We start from the raw sequence: 18,932 nt of genomic DNA, 5'->3' as shown, positions 1-18,932 counted from the left end.
TAACAATGCAAATCGTTGTTCTCTAACTACCACTTCAGGAAACCTGCGTCTGGGGTCAGATATGATTATATCTGATTGATGTCACCGCCGCAACGCTGTTGACAAGCCTTTGTGGTCTCAATGTTCAAAGTCATGATCTGTCTTTGAAGAGGCCACTTAAAACAAAACTAGTGGGATTCATTTCCATGACTTCAAAGTTGATCATTTCTTATCGGCATGCTTCTGATTTTAGATCTATATGGTAAGAAAGGGTTGTGGAATTTATTTGTCAATATTTACATTGCAAATTATGGCTGTTATTTACTAAAAATAACTTACCTCTGCTGTATGTATGAAATACTTTATAATACTTATAGGTGCTAATTTTGTATTGGCTTTGATTTCGTTGAACGAAGATAGTATTAAACTAAGCGTTTGTTTTTAGAACTGCTTTGAACTCTGGTACATGGTTTATACCTAGTAAAACCTCCATAGCACGAATCTCAAGGGAACGCCAAACAGTTCGCATTAATGAGTTTTCGTTTTATACAGAGGGAAATAAGTAGGTATCGACTTAGAGATGCCTGGTTCATATAGGTTTTTGTTCATCTTAAAGTGGTTTCGGTCTGACCAGAGGTAAAACAAACGTAAAATTCGTATTAGAGAGGTAACTATACAAACACGTAAAGTATTTCTCGAGATACGGAGGTTAAAATTGTACTGGATAATCGTGAAGGGAACCGTTGTTTACTTTCTCTTAATGAGGTTAGGTCTTATGAAGGGAAGGAGAACGTATTTTATTTCGTTATAACAAGTTAGGGTTTCATCTTATCAAGGTTCCACTGTATTTCATTCAAAATATTATTATTCAAAATGTGTTGTGGTGTTACATGGAAAAGCTCGAGCCGGTAATATCAGTGTAATTACTACGCATGAAAGGCAAGCTTACCTAGAAGCTAATCCAATATCCCACCTGTCCGTTTCACCGAAGTTCATTATGGCCGATGAATGCATTCTATATATGTAGGTACTACCCATATATGCCAATCAATTTCACCAATAATTATACAACGTTCTATGCGCGACCAATTGACTAATGTATGCTAGCTATCTGATTGAGTCCCGATTACATAAGTATTATTATAAAGTCCACATGTTGCTTAAGTATTAAATAATTAAGCTAATTTTGTTAACATAAGAATAATATAACATTTCCAATTTAACTTGTACTCGTAGTTTAAATTCGGAGAACCTATATGGCGTTCGACACTAAATTTAAACCCTTTACAGGCAAGTACACACTTATGAAAATGCCCTAACCGTTAGCACTGAAATTTTAAGGGGCCCACTGATTAACAGTCCGCCGGACGGTATCGGCCTGTCAGTTGTTCGGAACTGTCAAAATTTTGTTCTAACTGACAGGCCGATACCGTCCGGCGGACCGTTAATCAGTGGGCCCCTTTAAAGGAAACAAACAAACAAATAACGTGTTAAATAACTGTGCTCATTACAAATGAACGATGAGCAGGTTTGCCACTCCCCACGGCGTCACAATACGATACTCTCTAGGGAAATCACGGGCGGGAGGGTCCAACGGTGAATTAGTATACTACAATGTGAGCGATGTTGCAATTTACACGTATACTCGTATGTTAGTCGTGATCACCATCAGGTGTAAACAAATGAAGGGAAATCAGCCGGCGTATTATGAATGGTTTTATCCACGTGATAAAATAACTGTCACTTTTTACACCGCGGGATAGAAAGTGACAGACACCGTTTTATCACACTGTCACGTAGTCAAGAACGACCATCATATCCCTACAGGCATTAGATACTATTCAATCTGGTGTGAAAAATTACGGAAGTATGGAATTTAAACGGGCACAAAGGAATATGTGAAAATTAATATATTATCATTTAAATAAAGCTTAAATCTGACCTGTTGCAGTGATTGTTTTATTCAATAAAAAATGCATCCGACGTGAAATATCTGAATCTGAAGGTTCAATATTATGCAAATTGCATTTCCAATAAAACAAGGGCCTTGCCGGTTATTGAATCTGGGCGGGCAGCACGTCCTCACGGGGGCCCAGCTACAACAGTCTTGCATTTTGAATATCGCTCTTCGAAATCGTGTTTCAACGTAACGACGCTGCTTTATTTAACGTGATTTGTGCCTAATTGCCGCGATAGCTTTTGTTACTTACCCACGTAACCTTTCGTGTACATTGTGATAGTTCATTGTGATATTAAATAAGTAAATATAAATCAGTACTCACTACTGAAGATCGAAGTTTAAAAAATATAAACAAACAATTATATTTAGAGCACTAAATATACATGAGAGACTGTATCAACCATGAGTGTGAAAGGATATGAATTGCATTCTTTAATGTGTATAGATTTTAAAACACTTGAGCGCATGTTTATAACACTGTTCTGCCATGAGGCCATGACGGTTGACACTTGTACACTTGGTTTGTCAATGTTTACGAACCTAATTGTAGGGTTTAAAAAACTAATTGCTATAAGGACTACGGTAAATTGTACGTCGCTTAACTAAGACTTTTATATTAAGTATATTACTTAGAATTTTTATTTTATAGTAAAGGAATAAAAATAAAAACTCACATGGTGTATGATGTCGGTGGCAGCGTAGAAGCTCTCGTGCGGGTCGGGGCGTTTCATCATGTAGGGGCGCGGGAATTCTGGGTCTTCACAGATTTCTGCGTGCAAAGAAATCATATTAAGAATTTTTGTAAAAAGCAACCCCAGGAATAAATTCTGCTTTTTCTCGTGATAGTGAAAAGGTAGGTGGGGCTTAGTGTTTGCCATGGATTTTAAGCAAGTAATTTGTCGCAGATATGCGTTGGAACAAAATCTTGAGTGTAAGGTTTATCAATATTAGAATTTACGTATAAGTTTATTCGTAGGCATCACGATTTCAGTGTGGGTGGGTGATAACCACGGGCTTATGCGATGGTAGGTAGGTATTTATTATATGGCGTTATTTGTTTACTTAGGTAAGTATAGGTAAATAAATAAGTTATATACAGGATTTCATCATACAAAGAAAATTGAAATTCTCTGACTAGACGCATTTCTTTGCCTTTTATATTGCGTTATTATGCTTTGTAAGCATTCCACATACCGTAAAACGGGGTGAAAAGACACGATTTTCAACTTCAAGAACGATTTTCGTCAATAATCCAAATGATAAAAGTAAAAATTTTGATATTATTTTTTGAGTCTAGGTTAGTTCTTCAATTTTGCATTTGTGAAATAATTTTTTACCTACCCATTTCAGAGAAAATCAAAGAAAACTACCTGTTTTCTCCATATCCTTAAAAGAGGGTCGATAGACACAAGAAAGGGGTGAATAGAAATATTAAGTTTTAGTTGTCATAGGCATCGAATTTGGTCATTATTATGTTGATACTCTATTGGCAAATGGTATATATATCTGTTAAACAGCTATTTGACACAAAATTATTTTTTCGTATCTTTTAACCCCCAAGGCGTGTCTTTACACCCCTTTGTTGTATCTAATCACCCCCTATGGCGTAACTACTCACCCCATATGCGTGTGCACTGACCCCTTTATCACGTAAAATTGCTTGTTATTCGTTTTTTGCAAAAAAAATGCTTCATTATAGATAAAATTAGTGATATTATTTATAATTTAGGTACTACAGATACTATATTACCAGGTTAGCTAACTTTTACTTAGTTAATGTCAAAACATTTACCGCTAGAACAAAGTTCAGACAGGCTTCATTTCTTACCTCGGCGAGACCTTACTTTAGAGTAAAAAAAATCTAAGTTTTAGGCAGTTTGATTAATTTATTTTAGTATCAATGTAGAGATTATATAGTCTACTATACGTGTATACGCATTCCAAAAAATCTAGGTTTAGAGATGTACGTTTTTAAATATAAAGTCTTGAAAGAAAAACTTCAAAATTTCTCTATTCACCCCGCGATTTCTGTTGACCCCGTTTTACGGTACTTAATATTGTGTCGTAACATTCAGAAAAAAACTCGCTACGTATTTCACCTCGGTAAGGTATCTACCTTTAAATTAAATTCACAAGTCTGAAGGGTTCAAAGTAACCATTCCAGATTCCAGCAGAATGCGAGCGGAGCGCGGTGTTATTATACACGGTAAAGGTAGCTTATTTTTATTCTACGGCATTCTTATGCGAGCGAACGGGGCAGATCCGTCGATATTTGAACATGTTGGCTATTTCCTCTAACAATGTACCCGTCCGTCGGTGATAGCAGGCTAGCCCGCACCCGCTAGCCCCATTATCGTGCTCTGAGGGCGCATCATCTTTTCAATATGGCGCCTGAACAATGGCTGCCCTTCCGACCGGACGTCCGCCCGTCGTAACGAGCTCGCTCCTCTATCTTAGTTTTCTTTATAAGGGGCCCTAAAGTCTGTGCTTCTAGGTTTTACTTGTAATGCTCTACATAATTAATGAATTGTTATGTCTCAACTGGGATTACGTGGCAAAAGTTCTTAACTATACTTTAGAATTATCTAAACCCTTTTTGTGACATTTTAGAACAGCACTTAGTTAAATACATAACTTATGTAAAAATATCCTTAGGTACATTGCTCTACGTATACGATGAACTCCATAAGTTATGTTTATGTATGATTCGGTGAGGCCACTGTGAATGAAGTCAAATGATATGATAATATAAAGCCCGGCAATAATAGTGCATTACGATACAAGTGCGAAAAATAGGAAATTCGTAACGAGTGGCAAATTTTAAAACACAACCGAAGGGAGTGTTTTAAATCTACACGGGTTGCGAATTACCTATTCGCACGTGTATCGTACACCGTTTTACAGTACACATGGCCCTTTAAATTTTCGACGTAGTTATCTAATGTGCTAATTAATAAATAATATAAATAAATATAATCTTTATTGCTTTAAACCTTTAAACATTACATTGTTTTTTACATTATAAAATGTTTATTATATATTATAAAATTATCGCTCCATTGCGTTAAACTAGCACCATATGTACTGTAAAATAAATAACGGTCTCGTTACAAAGCTCATTAAGACATTTCGTTTCCATTAACAAACTCGCGAAGGTAAGAGGTCGGCGAGTAGCTGGGAAAAGTAACGATCTAGCGGCAAGTGCACTCGAAAAGCCACGAGTGCAGTCGAGGGGCGAGCGAGTGTCGCGCGGGCTAACTAGCGGCGGGCGGGCAGGTAGGCGCGCCGAACATGACCTGGGGCAAGTCACATCGAACCAAGCTTTCTTTTCCCTTTATTACTTAACAAAATAAAATATTATGGAACAGTTTTACCTATACTAGCCGACTGAACTAGGCTTGTTTATGGGTAAGTGCCGGGTGGGATTCATTTTCTGGAGTTTTAATTATTCTATATTAGTAAGTACTTTGTTGGATCTGCGTAGAATTTTCTCCGGTGTATATTTACTTATGCTGTTACGTTATACTTAAACATGCAAAATGTCAAGTCTGTTTTCCTGGAACAAGCCGCAATATTTTATTTTTTAATTTAGGGCCTACTTTGCTGTTGATTGTGTCCTCTTCTCTGAGTTGCATATTATATTTTTTACTGTGTTTTTTTTAGCAAAGTATTTAATTGTATATCGCTTCAGTATGACAATTGAACCTTCAATACTGAGAGAAGGTACTACCCTTGTTTGTAATTATAAATGTAGGGTCTTTCATTTTTAAGAGCCAATGTTTACTTTAAGGGTCAGCCCCGCGCCTCAGCAGCTGATCTGGTTTGATGTAACAGGATTGTATTAACCATGGAATAATCTAACTGTGACTTGTTTTATGTCAATATAAATGGATATAATTCATATTAAGGTACATAAAAAATACACAATAATAAGAATATTCAATTATTCATAAATATAACCTATCTAAGAACTGTAACGCATTTAGATTTGTGATACTATAAATTAAAAACAAATAAGTAGGTACTTAACGATAATAGGTTAGTCCATTTTGAAGATCAAATACAACCAACCACCATTGCGTGCACAAAAAACAAACAATTCTAAAGGCATATAGGTATCGTCGTATGTATGGTGCTAGCTGGTAGGTAAGCACAGTTTCGAAACGGCGAAACAAAGGTAGAAAATTTAATCAACGTTGTTGGTAAATAAACTCGGATAAAACTCACCGTTGTATTCGTTTTGATCATGGGCGTCGTGCTTGTCGCGCCGCCCGAGGGTCTCCCTCCATATATTGTAGGGCTCTCTATAATCCTCATCGACGACTGCAGGCCTGCGTCGTAAAAATAGAACAAGCATGTTTGTATCAATAACCATTTATATTCGATATGTATAAACTAATCGATTAGTATAAATATTTACTGAATTTGTTAGTGAAACCACATTTATTGACGCTGAATCGGCTAAGGTATTATTACAGGACTTGAAACTACCGATCCGCCCCGGCTTCGCACGCGTATATTGCAACAGGTTTGCACTAAAACATTACAAATTATACACCAACATTTTTCTCAAGAATCACTTTATGAAAAGGTGAAAACCGCATAAAAATCCGTTCAGTAGTTTGTGAGTTTATCGTGAACATAGAGACAGACAGACATGGCGGGGGACTTTGTTTTATAAGGTGTACTCGTAGTGATGTTTTTTTTAACAAAACAAAATAATTTTAGAGAATACGGCTGTAAATAGCGGTATATTATCACTACCTATATCAAATAAAGCTTACCTCAGCATGTGTATTGGTGGACAATTAGCAAGAGCCAGTGCCAGCCTGGGGGCTCTGCGGTTGTTCCTGGAGTTGGAGGTGGCATTCCGTAATGATGGGCAAAATGGCTTCTTTAGCATGTTTGGTATCCTTCGCCTGGTCCTCTTGGCCAGGAGCACGACCGTCGCGGCGATGAAGGCGCCGGCGCCGACCAGCGCGCCGCACGCCAGCCCCACACTCACGCGCAAGGACGAGTTGCGCTTCTTACGGGACGACGGCGGCAAATCGGTGCGGTAATATTCGTCCAAAAATTCCGCTGAAGCGTTAATCACGGTGGGAACTGTTGAAAAAAAAAACAACAATGGAGCAACAGTCAGCATTTTAAATTATGTACTTATAGTCTTAGCCCTTTCCCAGTAATCCCAGTTGCACCCTAAAAGAGCTCCAGGCTATCTTATCCCTAATCGTGTTTTTTTACGAATGGGACCTCTAGTCTAAAGGCGGGCTAAGATTTAATGGGATTACAAGTAGTGAATTTTATCCACCGTTTATTTTGTAACTGGGCCAATTTCAAATAGATTCAATGTGAGTAAAAACAAACTAAGTAACAACTAAAAGTAGTAAAATCTCGCAGTGCTCTTGAATAAAAATTCTATTTATGTAGTAACTAATATCCGTTTCTATCCGTTTACTTGTTTACTGTTATCAAGTAGGGGATGTTAAATATTTTCCTTTTTCCGATGTTCATTTAACAGTATATATTTTATCAATATAAGTATAAGAGCAATTTATCTTTAATGTTACTTTACTTATTCATTGACTTGACTAACTAACGTAGTTATTTATTTTTAGTGCGCAGCGCTGACAACTAAACGTATAGCGAGAAGGAAAACACCTCCTCCGTCTTAGGCTAAGACAATGCAGGGAAATGAATAGGTGTCGAGAACAGAACTAATTGTGGGGCTACAATGGTGTGGGCTTAGCCGGGCGGCCGCGCCGGTTTTGTGCAGACGGAATTTGTGCTGGGAACGCCGTAAGGCGCGTTTTTAACTCGGAGTTATGGTGACTGTTTGTGTTTAGGTATATCACAGCTCTCATATTATAAAATTGGCTAACATTGTCAAAAGAAACTTACTACCTATATACGAGTAAATGTAAGTGACAGTTTTAAGGATGACTCACGCTAGACCGGGCCGGGGCCGGGCAGGAGCTTTTGGTGATTAGTTTTCTGGACGCCTCCGGGCACGGTCCGGTCTAGCGTGAGTCATCCTTTACTAAACACTCAATATTAAAATTACTATTTTTTATATTCCTTGACAATTTTATAACATCGCCATGGTGGGTTCAAACTAGGTATAAAAGCAATACAAAAAACCGCAAATAAACGATTGATCTGTTTTAGAGACAATTAGGAACATTAATTCGTCTGCACAAACAAACAACACAATCCCGAAATACACAAACTGCCTCTCAACCTTAATGGATATGCCGTCTCGTCTCCGTCGTGGGTAAAAACTAGGGATACAACGAATACAAATATTCGTATTCGCCGCAAATATAACGTTTGCGAACATTCATATACGTCGAATTAAAAAAATACATATTTTTTCGGTGCTCATATCGAATTTGTAATGTAGGTACCATATTTAATTACACAAACGGGTCTACCGCGATATAATTTCATTATTTTTACCTTTAATTCCGACGTTTCAGCTGAGTTGCACCAGCTGTGGTCACGGAAAGACCTTCCGTCTCCACAGGAGTCTTTTCGTGACCACAGCTGGTGCAACTCAGCTGAAACGTCGGAATTAAAGGTAAAAATAATGAAATTATATCGCGGTAGACCCGTTTGTGTAATTAAATATGTGTACAAAACGCGAGAGTTTAAAGTGTTATGTAGGTACCAATTGAATTAACTACCTAGTTACCTAATTATGTTTCGTAAAGTCTTGAACGGAAAATCATATCCACGGGACACTAACAAATTCACTCGACAAAGCACTTTAAAAAAATGTTTAAAAATCTATAGGGATGCAATTAGATTAAAAAACCTATGAAATTAAACAAGACGGAATATCTTAGCACGAGTACCTAGAGGGAAAAACCCAAAAAGCATGACAAAGTTATGTTTGCAATGGATACACATGTCAGTGTATGGATACGACCGCAAGGATAAGTTTGTTGCCTTAATCATAGCCATTATTAGTATTCGTAAAATTTAATAATAATAATAATAGCCCGCGGGGGCAGCTTGTGGCGAGCTGACGGTGAGTGGCGACACCGCGGACCCCTATTCCAGAGGGCACTTTCATCTGGCCCTCGCCTCTGTGCTTGCCTTGACTGGCCGGCCAGAGTGGAGTCGCAAGAGCGGGACCTATGGTCCAGGTTGGAAGTGTAAAATGTCATAACGCCGGCGGCCTGCTGAACGGATTACCGGGATCTGGCTACCGCAGACTCACCTCTCGACAACCTCACAGCCACTCCAAAGTGTTGCCCTGTTGTCGCACTGTGAGTGCGGCCATTGCGGGGCCCACTCAATGAGTTGGCGAGTCACCACCTGTCTCATACAATTTTGAGACTGATTGTCACGGCAGGTGTCCGCTAGTCTCCTCCCATAGCCCGATATCCAGTCCATCCAACATTCAAATCTATAGCCTTATGACCTTAGCTCCCATCGCAGCACAAAAGTGCTGCACTGCAATAGTCTTTGCACCTGGCGGAGACCATCTCCGGATGTATCATATTGTGCGCTCGGGGATGGTATCCGCCATGTGTATCCCTTGCTTTCAGAGTAAACTGTCTTAAAGGGCCTCTGCGCTGTTGGCTTCGGCCCCACGCATGCCTCCCAAAGGTCCGGGACCCCATGGTCCCGAGATATGGAAAGGACAAACAAATAATAATAATAATATGTTTATTGCTTTCATATTGGTGTTTACACAGATGTTCTTAACTAATAATGTTTCACAATATGAGACCCTGTAAGGGTATGGCAATTTAAAAAATGCTTAACGGATCGTACACTGAGTGGTTTAGCATCGAGACGGGTGTTAGGCAGGGATGTGTAGCGTCACGGTGGTTGTTTAATTTGTTCATGGATAGAGTAGTTTGCATGATTTGAAAAATTATGAATGTGGGCTGAGAATGAGTGGGTTATCCGTCAAATGTCTTCTTTACGCTGATGACCTGGTATTGCTAGCGTCATCGGGTGATGAGTTGCAGGAGATGGTAACTGGAATGCATGGGTCTTTTGAAAGGAAAGGAATGAAAATAAATGTAAGCAAGACGAAAGTAGGGGCGAGGGGGGCAGCTATCACTGGAGGCAGCTTAGAACAAATGCGTTTAAAAATGTATTTTTGATGCGATAATGATCCAAATCCATATTTTGGGCTTGCAACATCGACCCACACAACTGTCACCTGGCATATTTGAAGTTTGACAGAACATGAACGAACCAGTAGCTTAGTTTGTTTTCGATGCTACCCGCTAGCGGTATTTGTGCAGATTTGTAAGGTTTCTCAGGCTGTATTTGAAGGAAGTGGTTAGTGAAACTTAATTTATTAGATAGAACAATCTATTATGTTTAGTGACGAAGGATGAATAATCAAAATTTGCAATGTTTCTACAAAATAACGACGTTTATTTTTTTTAAGTAGGTGTTGGGGTAGTTATGAAAAATAATTAGGAGGCAGTTTTGATTAGCAGTCTGTTCAAAACTACCCCGGCCATAAGAAATGTTCATATCTGCCCCGATATTGACTAGCATTTAGGTATGTAAATTAAAACCGTAATAATATTTTAGTTATTTTACTAAATGTTAATAATGCATTTACCTAAATTCCATGAACTAAGTGGTTCAGTACTTATTAGGTACGTTTAGTCATGTTTAATACTCGTATAATATTTATTCGAATTTTGCATTTAGGTACAATATTACAAAATATTAAAATTAAATTCTATAAATAATTAAAACATTGCAGTTTATTCATTTATTTGTTAACAGGTAAAAATGGTAAGGAATTATAAAAATAAAGAGAATCAGAGAGAACCAAAATATAATAAATACTCATACAATCCACTGTTAAAACATTATTGGGGTAGTTTTGATAAATGGTATGTGCAAAACTGCCCCAAGGGGGTAGCTTTAGTAAGATTTCAATACTTTTCAAAGGTACCCCCACTGAGGCACCTTTGAACACTCAAAAAAACATGAATGTACAAAACTACCCCATCTTTGTTGTAACGGCAAATTATACGAGTAAACTGTTAACACAATTATTTCTAGTGACAAATTGTACCAAGTACAGATAAAAAAAACGCGTATATCTCGAAATTATTGCCATTACAGTCCATTTTTCAAATCTGCCCCATGTAAGTTCAAAGCTACCCACTCTTGGGGCAGTATCGAACATTATTCTTTGAGTTGCAGAAATCTAATTTGTACTATTATCTTTAGCTTTATATATGTGCAAATGCAGTAATTACATAGGTTAATAACGTAGGTTATTGTGTAAAGGGTTAAAACTGGTTTCAATAGGTAATATTTTGAACTATGACAATTAATGTAAAAAGTGTACCAGGCTGCCTCCCTCTCCCCTAATGGTATTTGAAAAGGAAGAAAATATGACAAACTGTGAAATTTCGATTGGTGAAGAAAGAGTGGAACAAGTGAAAGAGTTTGTGTATCTGGGAACCTTGTTCACTAGGGACGGTAAGCATGATAAAGACATTGAAAGGAGAGTGAATGCTGGAAATCGTGTGAATGGGGCACTTAACGCTTTTATGAGCAGCCAGAAGGTGTCGCAAAAAGCACGGTTGGCTGTTCATATAGAGGGGTGTTGGTGCCTACACTTATGTATGGTAGCGAAAGTTGGGTATGGCAGAAGAGGCATCAGAGCCAAGTGAATGCAGTGGAAATGAGAGCGCTGAGAAGTGTGTGTGGTGTGAGATTGCAAGATAGAATTAGGAACAGTGTGATAAGGGAAAAGTGTGGACTGAATGTCTTAGTGACAAAAATTGAGAAAGGTATGTTGAGATGGTTTGGACATGTGGAAAGAATGAGTGAAAGAAGGCTAACAAAGAGTGTATAAGGGAGAAATGGAAGTAGGAGTTGGAAGGGGTAGACCTCGGCGGACTTTCTCTGATCAGATCGGGGAAATCCTGAAGAAAGGCCAGGTCAAGAGCACCCTAAACCGGCGAGCGTGTATGAGGAATGTTATGAAAGTGAAGGAAGCAAAAGAGGTATGTCAGGATCGTAGCAAGTGGAAATCCGTGGTCTCTGCCTACCCCTCCGGGAAATAGGCGTGATTATATATGATTATATGTATATATGTAGGTAAAAAATGCTGTTCGTGTTCGTAAATGTAGTATTCGTTGCATCACTAGTAAAAAATTGTCTCGCAAACTATGGCAAACTGGGTCTAAACTTGATCTGAGGTGCACGGAATGGCTAGCTGCCAGTCCTATATAATAGCGGCAGAGAGGTGCCAAGAGTCGTTTTATACTGTGCTAATTTCTAATTGTATCTACTTGGTTGGCACTAAGTAGGTACATTTCTAGGTATTATTAGGTAATTATTGAATAAATAACAAAAAGTTAGAAATTCAAATAAACTGCAATTACTAGTTTGCAGGCAGAAAAAAAGGAAAACAAAAATGACAAAACTAAAAATAGTAAAAGAATCCCTCCGGTTTTATAAAGTAGAGTCAGCAGCAATAGTTGCTAAGCGGGCGAGGTGTTCAAAATCATCTTGACGCGACTTTATTGCTAAGAGAATAAGAGGGAGTCAAGGTAATTTTGAACACCTCGCTCGTCCGCTCAGCAACTTCTGCTGCTGACCTAACTGTATATTATACATAGTAGATTTCTATATTAAGTGTAGATAGACGCAACTAGTTTATCAAACCACAAGAAAATATGGCACCTACGAAGGGAAAAACTGTATCAAATGCGGTGGCGGCGGTTGACAGGTTGGTGGAGACAGTTTTGAATTAAAAAACCGAAATCAGTGAGATGAAAGGCGAAATAAAAAGATGTCATGAGATTATACGTGAACAACAGAAACTACTTACAAGTCAAACAAGTGTAATCCAGATGGTTTTTCGAGGTATTATTTCTCATTATGCAAACCTTGTAAAAGTTTCAGCATTGCAAGCCCGAAGAACACATATAGAGAGACGTTTAGCAGACAGTAGGAATCCATGCAAAGAGATTTGGAAGGTCATTGATGAGGAGACCGGCACAAAAAGTAGGTCACAAATAATTTGTGTAAAGAACCCGTTATCTAACACTAACGTCTCAAAAAAAAGAAGCAGCTAATACGCTAAATGACCACTTTTTAACTGTTGCGTCAAAGTATATGGTTCAAAGTGATGAGATGTTATCTACCCGCTTTTTGAGCAATCACCTTAGTAACACCAAAATACCAATTTTTGCCCTTCCTGTCGTAACGCGTGAGCTCTTAGACAAGGTGGTACAGTCATTGTTTAAAACGCGTGCAACTGTTAATATATCATTAAACATACTTTTATGTATCTGGCCAGTAATAGCTGACATATTATTCGCTCTTATTAACAATATGTTTGAAGTAGGTGCATATCCTCAGGTGTTGAAGAACACAAGGGTATGTCCCGTATTTAAGGGGAAAGGTGATGCCGATGATGTCAACAACTATAGACCGATCGCAATTGTACCAACCATCTCTAAATTGGTGGAGTCAATAATTTCATTTAGTCTAATGGACTACTTAGAAAGAAAATGTCTACCACCTCGGCAGCCGTTAATATTTTTGACCAAATTGTCACTGGCTTAGATGAAAAACAAAAGATGGCAGGTATATTTTGCGATCTGGTGGATAAGGCATTTGACGTTATAAACCATAAACTACTTTTAACCAAATTATACCATTATGGAAAAGAATACAAACCGTCAAGTTAAATGCAAATGGTAAACGATACGATTCTGACGTTGGAAATGTTGATATTGGCATTCCTCAAGGTTCAGCACTCGGCAACACCTTATTTCTACTTTTCGTCAATGACCTTCCAACTGCTACTACTACAGGCCTATCTGTGCTGTTTGCAGATGATACCACAGTTATTGCTAGTGCCCAGACATACGAAGAACTCATTGCAAGGGTTAACGAGGTGTGTACGCAGCTGCAACAGTGGTTCTCTGCAAATGGATTACTCTTGAACATAACCAAGTCTAACATTATGCTTTTCTCGGGACGTCATGTTGAAGTGCCTCCTTGTTTTGCAAATACCCCAATGACAATGTGCGATAAAAACCGGTTTGTAGGGTTCACGATTGACTCAAACCTGAAATGGAAATGTCACGTGGATAAACTCTGCGCTAGACTGAGTGGTGCCGTTTTTGCACTACGAAAACTAAAACCCCTTATATCTCAGGATGCCTTAAGATCTGTGTACTACGCACATTTCCACTCATTAATATCATACGGAATAATAATGTGGGGAAACTCGACAGATGCAAAACGAGTTTTTATTATTCAAAAGCGCGCGCTACGCATTTTGGCTGGAGTGAAAACTAGACACTGGTGTAGGGATCTGTTTGTTGAATATCGCATTATGAGGCATTTTTCACTATATCTTTTTGAAATCATGATGTACGTGAGAAACAATGTATCAGAATTTAAACGGGTTCACGTTGAGGGTAGAAACGTCCGTTCCACGGGACGGCTAAAATGGTTCCTCGCCGTATGGCCCTAGCACAGAAAAACCCTTGTGTCATAGGACCTACCTATTATGAACGACTTCCGGCCGTTGTAAGAAATGAACTGTGTGATCAAGCATTCAAACGCCGATTAAGAGATTTTTTGTTGGATAAACCGTTGTATTCTGTTAGTGAATTTATGAATGATGTATAGATTTTGACAATCTACCTCAGGAGATACTATCTTGACATTATTTTAAAATCTTATCATTTCACTTTTAATTTGATTTTTATTGATTATTATTCTCTTTATTCATCATCCTTCTTAGGCTAGGGTTTTTATAATATGAATATAAAAGTAAAATATAAAAACACTTACAAAACAATAAAAAATACATATAAACACATTTTAAAAAACCTAACCTAGGGTGCCGCCAGCAGCGGGGCAAGGCCCAAGCTACCGGTGGTCAGGGCCGCAGAGAGAGGAACCGACGTACTATCCGCGCCGTGTCCAAGATCACCGCCTTCTGCATCTGCCCCTTGATCCAACCACCTAGCGAGAGTCTCTCAAGATGTTGGTCGAGACTCTTCGCTATTAGACCGTTCACTGAAACGACTATCGGGACAATGATCGTCGAATCAACATCCCACATGGCGGTTATCTCGTGAGCCAAGTCTAGGTACTTACTAGACTTGTCCTTCTCGGCCTTCACGAGATTCTCATCATGGGGGATGGTGATGTCAATTATTGATTATATTGTTGTGACATCCCTGTTTTTGACGATCATAATATGAATTCCTGTAAATTGACATGCCTGTAATTTATAATGTAATCTGTATTATGAAATAAATAAATCTAATCTAATCTAATTTAACAATAACAAAGCACTTGACTAAAAAGCGATAATAAAAAAAATCGATTATTCAAATAGTCCCACTGACATCTCTTGTTTCTCTTCAAGAATATGTTTCGATGCCAGTTATACATATATTAAAATCTCAACATGCAATTAGTGTTGATACTACCGGTACATACTCGTATTAACGATATCGCGGCGAGTGGAAAGTTAATGTAGGTAAGAGTGCTTAGAGCATTTAGAAAGGAGATGTCATCGCTGTGTCATTTTCTTACGAAACAGTCTGCCGATTTTTGCGGAGGAGGGGACGTCAAATGTATTGCTATTTCTACATGATTAGTACGTAACGTACAAATAGCCATGTCAGTCCATGCAAAAGTTTGCACAATTGTGCAAGTTTTTCGGCAGAGGGGTAACCTCTTAATGGCCGCTCCAGTTATTAAATGCTCTAAGTAAGACATATTGCAACGATTGAATAAATCTGTCTCTATGATTTAAGCATTATTTAATATTGGAATTATGTGTAATGTGTAATTGTGTGTATGTGTAATGTAAGGGAATAAAATAATAGTAGTTAAGGCCCTGTACGTCGTAGGTACGTAGTCTTAAGTTAATTGATTCCTTTGTGTTGCTTAACTTAACCATGTTAAAGTAATCATTTATTGTACTTAGGTAATTAACACAGAGATAACTTTATAGCATTTTAAGCCAAAACACTTTCAAGAGTGTAACAAAAAAGAAAGTGCTGTTATTCGTAACATAATGCATTGAAATCAATTAACTTAAGACTAATTATGGGCTCTTAACCTAAACCTTAAAAATATTGGTCACATTAAATTATTCGAATATTTCTAATAATACCGCTTTGTAGTCATAATCATCATTTCTCCGAAAATTGATTCTCATATATTTTTTGAATAGCTTTTTGTACTACTACCTACATTATTCATAAAGATACATATTCCGTTTTTATTAGGGTTCCGTACCCAAAAGGTAAAACGGGACCCTATTACTAAGACTTCGCTGTCCGTCCGTCCGTCCGTCCGTCCGTCTGTCTGTCACCAGGCTGTATCTCACGAACCGTGATAGCTAGACAGTTGAAATTTTCACAGATGATGTATTTCTGTTGCCGCTTTTACAACAAATACTGAAAACAGAATAAAACAAAGATTTAAATGGGGCTCCCATACAACAAACGTGATTTTTGGCCAAAGACGTCGGGCGTGGTCAGTACTTGGATGGGTGACCGTTTTTTTTTGCATTTTTTTCCCGTTTTTTTTTTCATTATGGTACGGAACCCTTCGTGCGCGAGTCCGACTCGCACTTGCCCGGTTTTTTTTAACTCATAATGTTGTCACTGAGAATGTATCCGTGCCTATAATGTTATTTGTAAGAATTTCTTTATTTATAAACTTATTTCATACAATCATTTTTACAGAGCGAAACGTAACTTGCCAATACTTTTTCACTGTCGCTGTACCAATAATGTTCAACCCGATATCTCCAAGTACTGTACGAACTGCCTACTTATACTTTATGGGTTGTTAAAAAAAATAACCTCGAAGACCAAGGCTGGAGCATTTGCTCTCGCTACGTTCGCTCACTGTGAGGGTCACAGGATTCCGGTTCCTCACCGTGAGGGTCACAGGATTTCGGTTCTGTGAGGGTCGCAGTTCCAACCTAACCTAACCCACCTTTCTGGCAGCATTTCGGTTCTGTGAGGGTCGCAGTTCTAACCTAACCTAACCCACCATTCTAGCAGCATTTCGGTTCTGTGAGGGTCGCAGTTCTAACCTAACCTAACCCATCATTCTGGCAGTATTTCGGTTCTGTGGGGGTCGCAGTTCTAACCTAACTTAACCCACCTTTCTGGCAGCATTTCGGTTCTGTGAGGGTCGCAGTTCTAACCTAACCTAACCCACCTTTCTGGCAGCATTTCGGTTCTGTGAGGGTCGCAGTTCTAACCTAACCTAACCTAACCCACCTTTCTGGCAGGATTTTAGACCTACTTTTCTGTTTATTTTTGTCTTTTTTTTCTTATTTAGAATTTACTATTGCAGGTGCATGCTGCTATAAATAAAATCAAATATGTCGAAATCGATATGTCGAGTAATAATATATGCATACATTTTAGTAATAGAGATATTTATGTAGAATGACATTATGAATATAATAAATTCGAAGTTCCAGTGAGTATTGTTTAAATAGTAATTCTCTAAAAAGTGGCATCTTAACCTGTCATCGAGTTTTTGAATTGAATGTAGGTATGTTTATTTGCTCTTTTTCATATGAAACAAAAATGTATCTAGATAAACTAAAACAATGTTTATCGAGGCCAAGTCATTATTTTTATATAAATTTAAGGCTTATTTTTATAAAAAATAAAGAGTAGCACTTTTCACTGTAACCTGTCTTGTCCAAAAGCATCGCTCTTCCAGTTTTAGTTCTTTAGATTTTATAAGCACCAATTTATGCAAGTAAAATATCATGCTATATAATAACATAAACAATACCTTTTAAAATGTACATTGCACGGGCCTAATATATTTTTTTTACAACAATATTCAAGTTTGTCCAAGGATATTTTCACTGTAACCTGTACATCCGCGGTATTGCATCTGACTCATATACAGAAAATTTTATTTAAATCATAAGTACGGCAAAATATTAGGTAAGTATCAAGCTAACCACCGTAGGGTACCATCATGACCCAAGTGTCGTAGTTTCGTAGAGACAAGTGGTTAAAGGCAGGAATCTGGGGTTTGTAACGGAATGTTAACTTTAACTTGTCTCGATTATTTTACGAATTTGGTATGGGGCCTAATGTAATAATATCATTTTAATATTGTATGAAGGTTTATTCATTTATGCTTAAAGTGAGACTTTCCGTTCAAGATAAAAAATAAAAAAGAATGTATTTTTCACTGTAATCTGCTTAACTTTAACCTGTGTTCAATGTATAGGTTACAATATATATTGTAAGTATAATGTATATTGTAAGTGTTGGAATAACTTCTTCATTTTCCGTTCCCTTTTGAATGGGGTACTTGAAGTAGTAGAATATATTATTATTCATTCTTAAAAGTAAAAAAAAATATAAAAAAATTTTTCATTAACTTTAACCTGTCGATACCACTTTCTTGAGAATCACTCTAAAATGAAAATGTATAATGATCATTAGGATGTAAAATTGTATGAGATACATTTTCGGAGTTTCAATAATGGAATTTGCAATTTTATATGAACTTTGGCGCACCCCAATAAAACATACGTGGCAATGTTAATTCCCATTCAGCCAATTAATCAAAGACAATCAAACACTTTTCTAGTGACATATAGTTTTATACCTAGGTACCTATGTTATTTTATTTATACAAGGTCACGTGGGTTAAGAGAAACCTAGTTTATTTTGCTCGAGCCAAGAGAAACAGGCCGCGTAGCCAAGATGCCAATCGCTTACGCTCCGTAGCGATCGAAACGCAACTGTCACTGTCGCGCTAATATGGAAGAGTGATAGAGAGACATAATGCTTTTCGTTGTCGAAGCGATAGCGATTGTAACCTTGGCTAGGCCGGCAGTATGTGGATTCCCTACTAGTGTTTCTATTAACAAAACAATATTAACTTTATACCGTGTAATAATGTTTTTCTTTGTAATAAATAAATGTCGAATGGCGACATAAAAATATAAGTACAAAGTTTA

At 37.7% G+C, this 18,932-nt stretch overlaps 1 protein-coding gene across 1 annotated transcript in view; it reads right to left on the bottom strand.

Annotated features, from left to right (window-relative positions):
- LOC134804742 (discoidin domain-containing receptor tyrosine kinase B-like) overlaps positions 1-18,932 on the bottom strand; it is a 269,473-nt gene that overhangs the window by 62,141 nt on the left and 188,400 nt on the right. The window contains exons 11-13 of the mRNA XM_063777943.1: positions 6,724-7,042; positions 6,167-6,270; positions 2,614-2,708 (exon numbers count right to left, since the gene is read on the bottom strand). Coding sequence (XP_063634013.1) covers positions 2,614-2,708; positions 6,167-6,270; positions 6,724-7,042 — 518 coding nt within the window. The remainder of the gene's footprint in view (positions 1-2,613; positions 2,709-6,166; positions 6,271-6,723; positions 7,043-18,932) is intronic.

This window comes from Cydia splendana, chromosome Z, assembly GCF_910591565.1.
Source record: "Cydia splendana chromosome Z, ilCydSple1.2, whole genome shotgun sequence".
Taxonomy (NCBI): Eukaryota; Metazoa; Arthropoda; class Insecta; order Lepidoptera; family Tortricidae; genus Cydia; species Cydia splendana.
Note: the sequence above shows the minus strand (reverse complement) of the source record. Positions and strands in the feature narration are given on the sequence as shown.